The sequence below is a fragment of the Echinops telfairi genome, unplaced genomic scaffold (genome assembly GCF_000313985.2).
Source record: "Echinops telfairi isolate 266 unplaced genomic scaffold, ASM31398v2 ScPeMD7_60;HRSCAF=208, whole genome shotgun sequence".
Lineage (NCBI taxonomy): Eukaryota > Metazoa > Chordata > Mammalia > Afrosoricida > Tenrecidae > Echinops > Echinops telfairi.
The window spans coordinates 33696335-33709570 of record NW_022103958.1 but is presented as its reverse complement, the minus strand read 5'-3'; the positions used below and the strand labels follow the sequence as shown (position 1 = coordinate 33709570).

Sequence of the window (13236 nt, the reverse complement as noted above, 5' to 3'; positions counted from 1 at the left end):
CATGGGGTTATTTTTTCCCTGTCATGTAAGTGTATTCATGTCACGTGCACATCACATGCCGACTTTTATCTTTCAGGGCCTTTATGGAATAAAAGAAGACATTTTCCTCAGTGTCCCTTGTGTCTTGGGGCGGAATGGGGTATCAGACATTGTGAAAGTTAACTTGAGCCCCGAGGAGGAGGCCCTTTTTAAAAAGAGCGCAAAAACACTGTCCAGTATCCTGAAGGACCTTGAATTTTAAAGCCTTTTCATGCGCCATGGTTCTGAAGAACAGAAGAGAGCAGATGGTGTATCTCACATACTGGAAGCACCTTTATCTGTTTTGTAAAAAATAAAAAAATAAAAAGTGTGACCTATGACACATGGCTCATACAATTAGAAAAATGGAATGGTGAAAAAGATTTTCCTCCATTATAAATGCCACTCACTCTACAAAGGGTACATATAACCTTTACAGATTTAAAATACGCGCCCCCCCGCGCCCCCCCCCCCAGTGTGCCAGATGTGTACGAATTGCTTTCAGCTTCAGCAGGATCTGCTGCTGCTGCTAGACCCCCAGTCCATTCCAACTCAGACCGCGTGTGGCAGAACAGACCTGCCCCATAGGATCCTGGGGCCGTCTTTTTCCCCCTTAAACTTATTGTGACTGAAGTGGAGATTTACAGAGCACATCATGGGTGTGTGTAAGGGATTCCACCAATCTCTAGTTGACCAGTAAGCCTGGCATTTAAAAAAAATCATTTTTTTGTTTCACCTTTTCTCCCATATAATTTATAACTATGTCAGTGGTTCTCAACCTTCCTAATGCTGAGACCCTTTAATACATTTCCTCATGTTGTGGTGACCCCCCCTCAACCATAAAATGTTTTTTGTTGCTACTTCATAACTGTAATTTTGCTACTGTTATGAATCTGGCAACCCCTGTGAAAGCATCATTCGACCCCCAAAGGGGTCGAGAACCACAGGTTGAGAACCACTAGTCTATGTGATCTCTTTTGGAACAATTGGTAATGGTGGCCGGGCAGCCTCTATCTCTGCGTATTTCAGGGTCACAAAGACTAATGTTGGTTGGTACAGTCCATCAGCCTACTTGTTCACATGTTTCTTTGACGTTCACCATTCTTTTTGCCTCTGGACGCGGAGAGCCCGGTAGTTGTGCCTTAGATGACCCTTTAAGACCCCAGCTGCTACTGGCCAAAATAGAATGTAAAACCTGACCTTGTAGACTGGGCTATATACCGTGGTGTCCCTTGACTATGATCCTAGTCCCCCAAGTCCAACGACTCTTGCTTCCAAAATATATGGTCACATCTTCATGCTCTTTGCAGCAAGGGTAAATCTCATGTACAATCATTTTCTGTCAAACCTCTCTGTGGGCATCCTCCTGGCACCCATTCTGCCTGCATGTCTGTCTATGCATCACCATGATTGCAGGATTGTTCTCGATTGTCTTTAACTCCAGCCCGCCTCCCAGGGCTCCCCTTGTCTCGGAAAGGGCTGCTCCCCCCTGGTCGTATTTTGAACGCCTTCCAACCTGAGAGGCTGCTCTTCCCACACGCACCACAGCCGACGCTGTGGCTGAGGTTTGCAGTAGGTGAGGCAGGAGCGACAGCTTATTCCTTCTTGCCCGTCCGCTCTGACTGTGGACAGGCCACTGAAACCTGTTCCCTAGGGGGGTGACCCTACTGCTATTTGAAAGAGCGTCATCGCAGCAACATCACACAACACATTAAGACACAGGAACAGATGAGTCATTGTCCTTGTGCCCAGAACATTTTTTTAATTGTTTTTTCAACTTCAGCTCACACATGGGGTGGTAAAAGACCCATTTCTCCATCAACCCTGGCGAGTCAACAAGCCCTTAATAGCCCACTCGGTGTCGTCTTAATTGCACACTGCAATTCAGACAAGGTCTGATAGAAACATTTTCTTGGCAGTGCTGGATTGCGCCCACTTAATGGGTCCCTGCGAGCAGATCCTCCCTTCAAGGTGCCTGCTACACCGTGTGAACTTGAAACCTTCGGGGACGGAAGCTGGCTGACCTTAGAACCCTCAGTCGCCCACTCAGAGGGGTCACAGCAGGCGTGGAGACAGGCCGGCCAGCACGCGCTGGCGCGTCCTGTGCGCAGGCGCAGGGCGGGGGCTTGTGCGCAAGCGCGGGGGGGCTTGTGCGCAGGCGCGGGGCGCAGGGCGGTGGCTTGTGCGCAGGCGCGGGGCGCAGGGCGGGGGCTTCAAACGGCCAACGGCTGCGGGCGGCGGCGGAGTAACGACCGGCGCCTCCGCCGTGCCCTCTTCCTTCGTCGCCGGCGCCATGAGTTGGGCTGCGGGAGTCCTACGGAGCAGCAGGGCCGCGGGGGCGCACGCCCTGTGCCCGGGGCTGGCCCTGGGTGCCCTCCGCGGGGCGTGCACGCCGCTCCGGGCCGGCTGGCCCTGGGTCCCCGTGAGTGCGGCCGGAAGTTGCTCGCGCCTGCCTGCCCCAGGGCCTGCTCCTCGGAGGCCGCCCCGGAGCAGAGAGCCGCGGGGAGGTTGGGGTGGGGGTGGCGGGGTGGCCGAGCTAGGGAGAGGAGGGCCATCCCGCTCGTGTGGGCCTCGGCCCCGTTTCCTCCCCCGCCGCCCTTGATTGTAGCTGCCTTGCGCCTCCCGCCCACTTCCAGCCCCAGCCCCTGCTCTGCATACCGGGCTCCTCACCACGGACAAGCCCCACACCGGGAAACGTGGACCGGCCACCGTTTGAAGACGCTGTTTCTGTTCACTGTTAGGTGTCCCAGATGGCAACGTTGAAGTGTGAGCTTATTAAGAACATTACGACAGAGAAAGTCGTTCAGCACAATAAGATCTCTATTGTAGGGACCGGATCCGTTGGCATGGCCTGTGCGATTAGCATCATACTCAAAGTAAGTTACGCGCCCTGTGCCATGGGTTAGCTGCATAGCGTTGTTTGTGGCCAGTTCTTTGGGTAAGTGAGGGCCCTCCCCAGCCTCTGTGGATTTAGCCTGAAGACCACATCACCTTTCTTAGCTGCTCTAACCAGAAAGGTCTGTCTGAAAACGTGCTGACACTTGATCATGTGATGACAATGTGAGAGGTATGCCCTTGTGTGACAAGGAGCCTCAGTAAAAAAGTACAGTGATAGTAGGTGTCATGCTAATACCAAATGCAATCATCTTTTTAAAAAGAAACACTCTTCCCTTAATTTTTTTAATATACTTATTTTAATCATTTTATTGTGGGCTCTTACAGCCTTCCATACATCAATTGTATCAAGCATATGTATACATATGTTGCCATCATCATTTCTAAGTATTTATTTTCTGTTTGAGCCCTTGATATCAGTTCCTCTTTTTCCCCTCCTTCCCCCCCACTCCTGCTTTCCTATTCTATTTACCTTCCTGCTTCCTGCCAGGTTAGTTTTAGGTTGTAGTTGTATTTCGTATTGCTGTAGCTGGTAATGGCTAGACACAGGACTAAAGGATCCCCTTCTAAGACTATTACCCTGATCTGAGCCCACACAGTTTTAATACATAGTAATAAGTGTTTCGAATGATACTTAACGTTTATCTTAAATGGACTGTAAGAATTCTGTAAGCTTTTAGTACCAGCATGATTCATTGAGTTTAAAGGGTTGCATCTGGGGTCAGCCATTGTGCTGACCAGTCCGGAATTCCGCCTTGCTCACGTGTCCTACCAACTGTAATGCCTTTATCGGTGGTGTCCTCTTGCAAATGAATAAGCCACATTAATAACATCAATGTGCTTTAGATAACAGTATGTGATTCAACCATCTTGAAAAGTAAGTATTAGATTTACTTTATAAAGCAGGAAAAAAGGGCACAGGTGATCTTAAATTGCATGAACAGGTAAGGATACAGAGAACGTGGATAAGAAAACTTGACATAAATGAGAACTTGGCTATCCCTGCTTTGAAGGAGCTTTCTGGGACAGACTGAACCTCCTCCTTAAGAGAAGGTAAGAACCACAAACTTCTAGACCTTGAATTTCTGTTATGCAGCAAGCCACGGCATTGATAGATTTTAGCTCTGGTGCACCATCCTCCTGCAAAGCCCCCAAATTAGGGCTCCCTCCTCCCTCTCCCTACCCTGGTCCTGGAAGGCCTGAGGGTACAAATGGTTAATGTGCTTGGGTACTAACCCAAAAGGCACCTACCTACCCAGCGGCTCTTGAGAACAAAAAGGCCAGGTGATATACTTCTGAAAAACCAGCCCTGGAAGACCCTGGGAAGCACAGTTGTACTCTGACCTGGGGTCCCCAGGAGGGGGAACTGACTCCGCAGCAGTGGTTTGGTTCTTCTGGTCCTAGACCTGCAACTTCTTTCTTTCAGAGAGGTGGATCTCTTAAACCCATAGCTAGTAAAGAAGACGTTCTTATGGGTCATTTGTCTGTAGGAATTTATGCCATGAACCTTGGAGAAAAAAGACCAATATCTTGAAATTACTGAATTATACTGGAACACACGATCTTTGGTGGCTATAATGTGAGCCCATCAGAGCAAGGATCTTTGCTTTTCCAGCTGTACAGTGCTGGATGCCGAGGGGTATAGTGAGCACTTAGTAGCTGAATGAAAGAATTGCTGAAAGACAAATGCATGTTTAAAGGGAAAAAGCACTAGATGGAAAACACAAAGATTGACTATTTTACTCACTTTTTTTCTTATAAAGAAGAAAATGAAGAGCCTGAGAGGTTAACTGAGCTAGAATATAATTTTATACCTCTGAGTAGAAATCAGCTCCACAGCAATGGGTTTGGTAGTTCAAAATAGTGGAAGGCATTTCCTCAAAGTAAACTCTCTATATCCATCAATCTCTCTATCAATATCTACCTATAGATATGTTTATATCCTTCAATAGCTACAGTTTGGTAAGATATTGGTAGATTGATAGATAAAAATATGTGAGGTATATAACTAATTTTATTCATCTAAAGAACTCAACTAAAACATACTGTGGAGTACCAGCTTTACTTAAAATTTTGTTGTAGATGAGGAGTGAAAAATGCCAAATATATTGTGGGGGAAAATGTAAACTGCACAAAATTTTAAGTGGGAAAAATACAATTTAAAGAAAAATGGTTTTATAGAATGTTTGACATCATTAGATTGAGAAGATACTACAGAGTTCATATATACTCTTATTACCTTACATTAGTATGGTACATTTGTCACAACCAATATTAATACATTATGATGAGCTAATCTAATAAATTAATAATTCCTCAGCGTTTACCTAGTGTGCTGTTTGTTTCAGGATTCCATCCAGGACACAGCATCATACATTTAATTGTTATGTCTCCTTAGCTTCCTCTTGGCTGGGACAGTTTCTCAAACTCGCCCTTTAAAAATTTTTTCAATTTATTTCATAGCGATTATTATTGAGAGCATACACAGCAAAACATGGACCATTTCAATAGCTTCTACACGTTCAATTTGATGACACTGATTACAGCGTTACCCTCAAATTGCTCAAGTTGCTTTTGCCAATTTGATCCTCTGTAGATCTTTAAGGAGCGCAATGTGCAAGGCCTTCCCTGTTTCTTGATGGTCTTCGTAGTTGTGAGGAACACTGGGGAAATATTTTGTAGATGGCACCTCTGTTGGAATCTAGTGTCTTTTCTCGGGTCTAGACTGGGGTTCTGGGATTTGGGGAGGAAGATCACAGGTAAGAAATGCCATTTCATCATGTCATATCCAGCGTACATACCATCCTGATTTATGACTGTTGATGATGACTGATCACCTGGCTAGGTCATAGTTGTCAGATTTCCACTGTGAAGTTAGTATTTCCTCCAGCTTCCCAACAGTATTCTCTGAAAGGAAGTCCTTCTGTGTAGGCCACTCTTAGGGAGTGGGGAGTTCACACTCTTCCTCCTTGAGGTTGGAGTACCTGCACAAATCACTTAGAATTCTCCATGGGAGAAGTCTGTTCTCTCCATTTATTAATTTATTCAATTGTAACAATGCATTTTTTGGTATTCTGTACTCAGGGTTATAGTATATTTCCCCCCTTAAATTATTTCAGCACTGGCCTTTAAGAGACCTTTCAGTTTGATTCCTGTGCCCCTCTCACATATTCCCATCGACGTTGGGGTTTTTTGTGGACTCTTTTGGCAATATAAAATGCTGCAGACTTACCTTGTGTATTTTTTAAAAATCATTTTATTGGGGGCTCATACAACTCTTACAATCCATACATACATCAATTGTCTATAGCACATTTGTACATTTGTTACCCTCATCATTCTCAAAACATTTGCTCTCCACTTAAGCCCTGGGCATCAGCTCCTCATTTTACTGCCTCCCTCCCTGCTCCCCATCCCTCATGAACCCTTGATAATTTATAAATTATTATTTTGTCATATCTTGCACAGTCCGACTTCTCCCTTCACCCACTTTTCTGTTGTCCGTCTCCCAGGGAGGAGATTACATGTAAATCCCTGTAATTGGTTCCCCCTTTCTACCCCAGCCTCCCAGTATCGCCACTGGTCCTGAAGGGATCATCTGTCCTGGATTCCCTGTGTTTCCAGTTTCTATCTGTACCCAGTGTACATCCTCTGGTCTAGCCAGATTTGTAAGGTAGAATTGGGATCATGATAGTGGGTGGTGGGGGGAAGCATTTAGGAACTAGAGGAAAGTTGTATGTTTCATTGTTGCTACACTGCGCCCTGACTGGCTTGTCTCTTCCCCACCACCCTTCCGTAAGGGGATGTCCAGTTGCCTACAGATGGGCTTTGGGTCTGCACTCCGCACTCCCCTCCTTCACAATGATAAGATTTTTTGTTCTTTGATGCCTGATACCTGATCCCTTCGACACCTCGTGATCACTCAGACTGGTGTGCTTCTTCCATGTGGGCTTTGTTGCTTCTGAGCTAGATGGCTGCTTGTTTACCTTCAAGCCTTTACGATCCCTGGCACCATCAGCTTTCTTGACCACCTTATGCACTCATTTGTCTTCAGCGATCATATCAGGGAGGTGAGCACACAGTGATATGATTTTTTGTTCTTTGATGCCTGATAACTGATCCCTTTAGCACCTCGTGATCACACAGGCTGGTGTGCTTCTTCGTGCCTTTTGTATGCCTTAGTGTAGAATTAGCCATTTTTCCAAGGAGCCCTGGTTTCTTTTATCGGAAATTGTTATTAGAAACCAAAATCTCGGTGCTAAGTGTTCAATGCTTCTGGGCTTTTAATAATGTTTAAAACCATCTTTCATTGATAATTTCACCGAATTTTACATAATTTTGCTCCGTACTACAATCTGAATAATCAATATTACCCAGAAATCACTAGCATCTCACTAACTGCATTTTTTTAATGACACAGATTTCCAGGCTAATCATTAAGAGTCTAGTTTTAAACTTAAGGTAGTTGGCATTGGATTTTCATCAATTAAAGTAAAGGGAAAAGATCCAACTGTATGTTGGACATGTACTTAAAGGACTGACCTTTCTAAGTACTTAGCACAGTCATTTTTTTCTTCAGAAAAATTTTGTAATGAAGCTAAGAGAACATGCAGTTAATGAAACATTTTGAAAGGATAATATATTCACTAGCTTTAAAAACAAAGGTAATGTAAAAAGATACATACCAAGAAGTCATACTCTCATCCAGTTTCAATTTACCTGTTCCCTCGACATCACCAATAAACCAAACCAAACCTGTTGCTCACGAGTCAGTTGTGACTCATGTTGACCTCATGTATGTCAGACTGGAGCAGCTCTCCTCAGGGTTTTCAAAGCTGATTTAAAACAAATTTCTTTTTGCCAGGGATAAAGGAACAACAGTGATCTAAAATCAATGGTGAGGAGAGGGTGTAGGAGGCCTGGTAGGGCTTGATCAAGGGCACTGTAATGGAGAGGAATTACTGAAAACTGAATGAAGGCTGAACATGATAGTGGGACAAGAGGAAAGTAAAAGGAAATAGAGGAAAGAACCAGGAGACAAAGGTCATTTCTAGAGGTCTAAATACAGGCATGTACATATGTAAATATATTTATATCTAAAGATGGGGAAATAGAGCTATGTACATATATATGTTAAGTATCAAGGTAGCAGACGGACATTGGACCTCTACTCAAGTACTCCCTCAATGCAAGAACACTTTGTTTTAATAACCTGGCATTCTGTGATGCTCACCTTCCTGACATGATCGTCGAAGACAAAATGGGTGCATAGCAAATCTGGTGAAGAAAGGTGGTGGTGCCAGGCTATCAAAAGATAGAGCGTCTGGGGTCTTAAAAGGCTTGAAGACACAAGTGGCCATCTAGTTCAGAAGCAACAAAGCCCACATGGAAGAAACACACCAGCCTGTGTAATCATGAGGTGTCAATGGGATCAGGGATCAGGCATCAAAGATCTGTAATAAAAAGTCCTATCAATGTGGATGAGGGGCGGGTGCAGTCGAGACCCAAAGCCCATCTGTAGACAATTGGACATCCCCTTACAGAAGGGTCACAAGGAAGAGATGAGCTAGTCAGGGTGCAGTATAGCAACGATGAACATACAACTTACCTCCAGTTCTTTAATGTTTCCTCCTGCTATCATGATCCCAATTCTACCTTTCAAATCCGCCTAGACCAGAGCATGTACACAGGTACAGATAAGAACTGGTAACATAGGGAATCCAGGATGGATAAACCCCTCAGGACCAATAATGAGAGTAGAGATACCAGGAGAGTAAGGGGGAAGGTGGAGTGAGAAAAGGAGAACTGATCACATTGATCTACATAAAACCCTTTCCCTGGGGGATGGACAACAGAAAAGTGGGTGAATGGAGACATAATCGGTCAGTGTAAGACATGAATAACAACTTATAAATTATTAAGGATTCATGAGAGATGGAAGGTGGGGGGGAAAGGGAAAAAAATATCAAGGGCTCAAGTAGAAAATGTTTTGAAAATGATGATGGCAACGAATACACAAATATGCTTGACACAATCGATGTATGTATGGGTTGTGTTAAGAGCTGATTAATTTTTTTCTTTTTGGAGTACATTGACAGACTTTTCTTCCTAGGCTCCTCAGGGTAGATTCAAACTGCCAACCTTTTGGCTAGCAGCCCAGTACATTAGATAATCACCTGGTGTAACTGTAGCAAATACAAGAAAATACAAGTATGTTACTCTTCCCTTGTTTCTTACAAACAAAATAGCTTAATGAAGTAGATATTAAAACCCAAACTCAGTGCCCCGGAGCCCATTCTGACTCGGAGTGACTATAGGACAGGGGAACTTCCCTGTGGGTTTCTGAGAGTAACTGCTGAAAGGAGCAGCTGCTTTCTTGCAGGGAGAGGCTGGCTGTTTGGAACTGGTAACCTTGTGGTCAGCAGCCAACTGAACAACTAACCACTGTCTCGCCAGGGCTCCAAAAAATATGTATAGTACAGATTAAGTGTTTTTTGCAGGTGAAAATACTTGATTATAGAAGTATTAAATTTTTAGCACTTGACAAGGGCCTTATACTATAGTTTATTAGAAATGTATTGAACGCTCGTCTAGCAGAGGGATGTGAGTAGGTGGACTACCTTCAAGGAGCCTGCAGTCTGGTGAGAGATTCCTTCTGCCGAATCCCTGTGTAGCCTGAGCTTCAATTCAGAGTGCACACTGCCTTCAGAGACAGTTCTACGTAATAGTTTGTTTTCCCATCGAAGAGGTGAAACCTTCCCCTTTGCCTGGGCTATCTCTTCCACCTTAGGTGTTCATGTCATAGTGAAGTGTTGAAAACTCGATCTCTTCGGGTTTGCTAATTCACAAGCCCAGCATAGCTTTTTTTCCATTAAAATAGTTTTATTAGGGGCTCATACAACTCTTATCACAATCCATATATACATCAGTTCTGTAAAGCACATTTGTACATTCAATGTCCTCATCATTCTCAAAACATTTGCTCTCCACTTAAGCCCCCGGCATCAGGTCCTCATCCCCCCCACCCCCCACCCCCAGCATAGCTTACCAATACAAGAATTCTCTAGTTGATCAGAAGTGACTGCCCCACACCTCCTCCTGACCCTTGTCTTTCAGGGACTAAGTGATGAACTTGCCCTTGTGGATACTGATGAAGCAAAACTGAAGGGTGAGGTCATGGATCTTCAGCATGGCAGCTCTTTTGTGAAAATGCCAAATATTGTTTCCAGCAAAGGTTAATACCATATATATCCTAATATCATATGGCCAAAGATCTAAGATCTTAAATTCCTTTCTATGAAGATACTTCCACTTCTTAGAGAGTTGTTTGTACTCTACTTTAAACTCTCAAAATGTTTAGCGATCTGTTTAAAGCATTTGTCAGACTGGTGTGTGAGTAGCAGTCATAGTAGTAGTTCACCACAGTAGGTGCCATTGCTCTAGTTCTGACAGTGGCCATACCGACTGGAATGCAGCACTGCCCAGCCCTCCTCATCCTCACAAGTGTTGTTAGGGCTCATTGTTTCAGACACTGTGTCAGTTTCTTCTCGAGGGGCTTCCTCTTTCAGGCTGCCACCGTGTTCAAAGTACCGGAAGTTTCCCCCCTTTGTGAAGAGCACATGACGGTGCTCTTCCGGAAGCTCTCACCAGCACCGCAGTCCAGGGGCAGCAGTGCTTAACCTTCCCTGCTGCACGGCTCTCCTGAAGTGGGATGCTTGAAAGTGCCCTGGTTTGGGCCGGCACGCTTTAGCCTGCAGTGATAGTCTGCTTTTAACACTTTAAAGAGATCGCTTGTCGTAGACTTGCCAAACAAAACGTGCCGTTTGATTTCTTGACTACGTCCATGAGTGTTGAGTGTGGATCGGAGAAACATGAATTCCTGTCCTTAATTGATTGCCCTTTGTGTCCTAGGCACTGAGCTAAGCCCTTTTTTTTCTTTCTCTTTTTGTAGTAGAGAACTTTTTATCAAAATTGTATATTGAGAAAACATTCCAACCCATTCCAGATCAAGTCCATTAAGTCCAATATTAGCCAATATGTCCAATACTAGCCCATAAATCCCCTGACTCACACAACACATGCAATGATGCCAAATGCAGTAAGTTCACAAGATCACAGGCAGGCCGGTAGGTGAAAAGTCTTGTGGATTCAATGGAAGCACCTCAGTGTTGCCGTGGGTCTCAATGTGGCTCCCCAACAGGAAGGTGAAGCAGAGAGAGGGAGAAGCCTGCCTTCAGGGAGAAAGTCCCCGAATCTGCATGAGAAGGCCACGCCCACAAGGAGGCATCATCAGGCTGTGACCTGATTGACAGGCTAGACCACCCCTCCACTTACTTATCAAGTTGACATGAAATTACCATGTATACTTGTGTATAAGCCAAGTTTTTCAGCACATTTTTAATGCAGTTTTTGTGATAAATTAGGTGTCTTGGTTGATAATCGGGTTGGCTTATACTATCGTATATATGGTATATAACTACCACATTATCCCATATATTAGAACTTCGTTTATCTTTCTGGCTGAATAGTGTTCCATTGAATATATGTACTACGTTTTGTTTATCCATTCATGTGCTGATGGACATTAGATTGTTTCCAGCCTCTCCCATTGTGTTTTGTTATTGTTGAAAATATAGACAAGACTATACACCAATTTAGTCATTTCTGTGAGTATAATTCATTGAGTCAGTGACTTAGATTACATTCCTTGAGCTCCATTCTCACCCTCCCATTATGGGTTCCGTCATTTTTGTTATCATGTTATTAGGGGCTCATGCAACTCTTACCACAATCCATACATACATCAGTTGTATAAAGCACATTTGTACATTCATTGCCCTCGTCATTCTCAAAACATTTACTCTCCACTTAAGCCCCTGGCATTAGGTCCTCATTTTTCCCCTCCCTCTGAGCTAAGTTCTTTTCATATGTTCTGTTCTCCGTACAACTATCAAGCTTGACAGATGATCCGCTGTGAACTGAGGATAAGTACAAATGGTAGAATGGGGACTTGGAGCCCGTTTCATGGGACTCCAAAGCCTTTAACACTTTTCGTTACTTGGCACTCAGGAGATTTTGGAGAAATGAGTGAACAAAATCTCCCTGTCAGTGGTTTCCCCCACCCCCACCCCCAGCCCGCAGGTCACTCTCCGAGTAAATATGCCCAATCTCTAGGCTAATGGGCAGTTGGCCCCTTACTATACAACCTAAAAATGTATTAGGATTTTCCAAATGCACAAGGAAAATTTAGTCATAATTTCATAGAAATCAAAATCACAAGAGACCAGGTTTCCTGCTTAGAGATTGGCAGCACTCTCTAAGATTATGGTCCCTTGCCCTTCAAACTGGAATGAAACTCAACCAGGACATTAGAATAACTAACCTGCTACGATCACCAGGACACGGAGGGAGTGGGCTGAGTGACAGTAGACTGAGGAGACTGCAATGAGAGATTTGAATCAGAAGGCGCATGAACTATGAATCAGCATGTAAACCTATGGTCTCTAAACCTCCATGTAGTTCACAGTGAACAGCCATTTCATAGGTTAGGTGTACTAAATGTTAGATATTTTCTTACTCTATTTTCTATTGAAATCTTTCCCCAGATTACAAGGTCACTGCAAACTCCAATCTCGTGATTATCACAGCGGGTGCACGCCAGGAAAAGGGAGAAACACGCCTTAATCTAGTCCATCGAAATGTGTCCATCTTTAAATTAATGATTTCTAATATTACTCAGTACAGTCCCCACTGCAAACTGATTGTTGTTTCCAATCCAGGTCAGCTTTATTTTGATGGTTGAATGAAGATTATTTGGGCGGGGGTGGTGCATTTAGTAACCGCTGAAAAAAAGTAATTTAATGGGTATTCTAAACTACAAATACAACTCCATATTCTTGTTTTGTTAATAGAACATGTTTTTTACATATTTGTGATTAGTATTATCAAGATTTCTTTAAACTCTAGTTTGTATTGAAGAACAGTGTGCTTAATCATGAATTCAATATTTACATTCTAAAGGCTGTTTTATGTAAAGTATCGTACAGATTACTGCCTCTGTGAAAGTAGCACTATTGTTTACTGTCTAAATTTTTCAATATTGTATTATACTTTTCACTGGTCTAGGTACAAACTGAACAGATTCAAGGCAGACTTTGGAGGTAGTCAGGGCGAGGAATTAAAATGATTTCCAGACTTCTCCCTTGAGCTACTAGTTGGATCAACAACCAGTTCCATTTACCTCCATAGTAATGGGATGTTTTTCAAATTTCTAAATTGTGGTGAAATACATATATATATATATATATATATATATATATATAT

At 43.6% G+C, this 13236-nt stretch overlaps 2 protein-coding genes across 4 annotated transcripts in view; both read left to right on the top strand.

The window, feature by feature from the left end:
- LOC101639886 (L-lactate dehydrogenase C chain-like) overlaps positions 1-267 on the top strand; it is a 28608-nt gene extending 28341 nt beyond the window's left edge. The window contains exon 7 of the mRNA XM_004711586.2: positions 77-267. Within this exon, the coding sequence (XP_004711643.1) occupies positions 77-241 (165 nt within the window). The 3' untranslated portion in view covers positions 242-267. The remainder of the gene's footprint in view (positions 1-76) is intronic.
- Positions 268-2734: 2467 nt separating this feature from the next.
- The window catches only part of LDHAL6A (lactate dehydrogenase A like 6A), a 20426-nt gene continuing 9924 nt past the window's right edge, over positions 2735-13236 (top strand). For 2 of the 3 annotated variants that reach the window (XM_004711625.2, XM_045290958.1), the window contains exons 1-3: positions 2735-2894; positions 10030-10147; positions 12519-12692. In XM_004711625.2, the coding sequence (XP_004711682.2) occupies positions 2769-2894; positions 10030-10147; positions 12519-12692 (418 nt within the window). In that variant the 5' untranslated portion in view covers positions 2735-2768. The remainder of the gene's footprint in view (positions 2895-10029; positions 10148-12518; positions 12693-13236) is intronic. The other variant, XM_045290957.1, reaches the window with a different exon arrangement.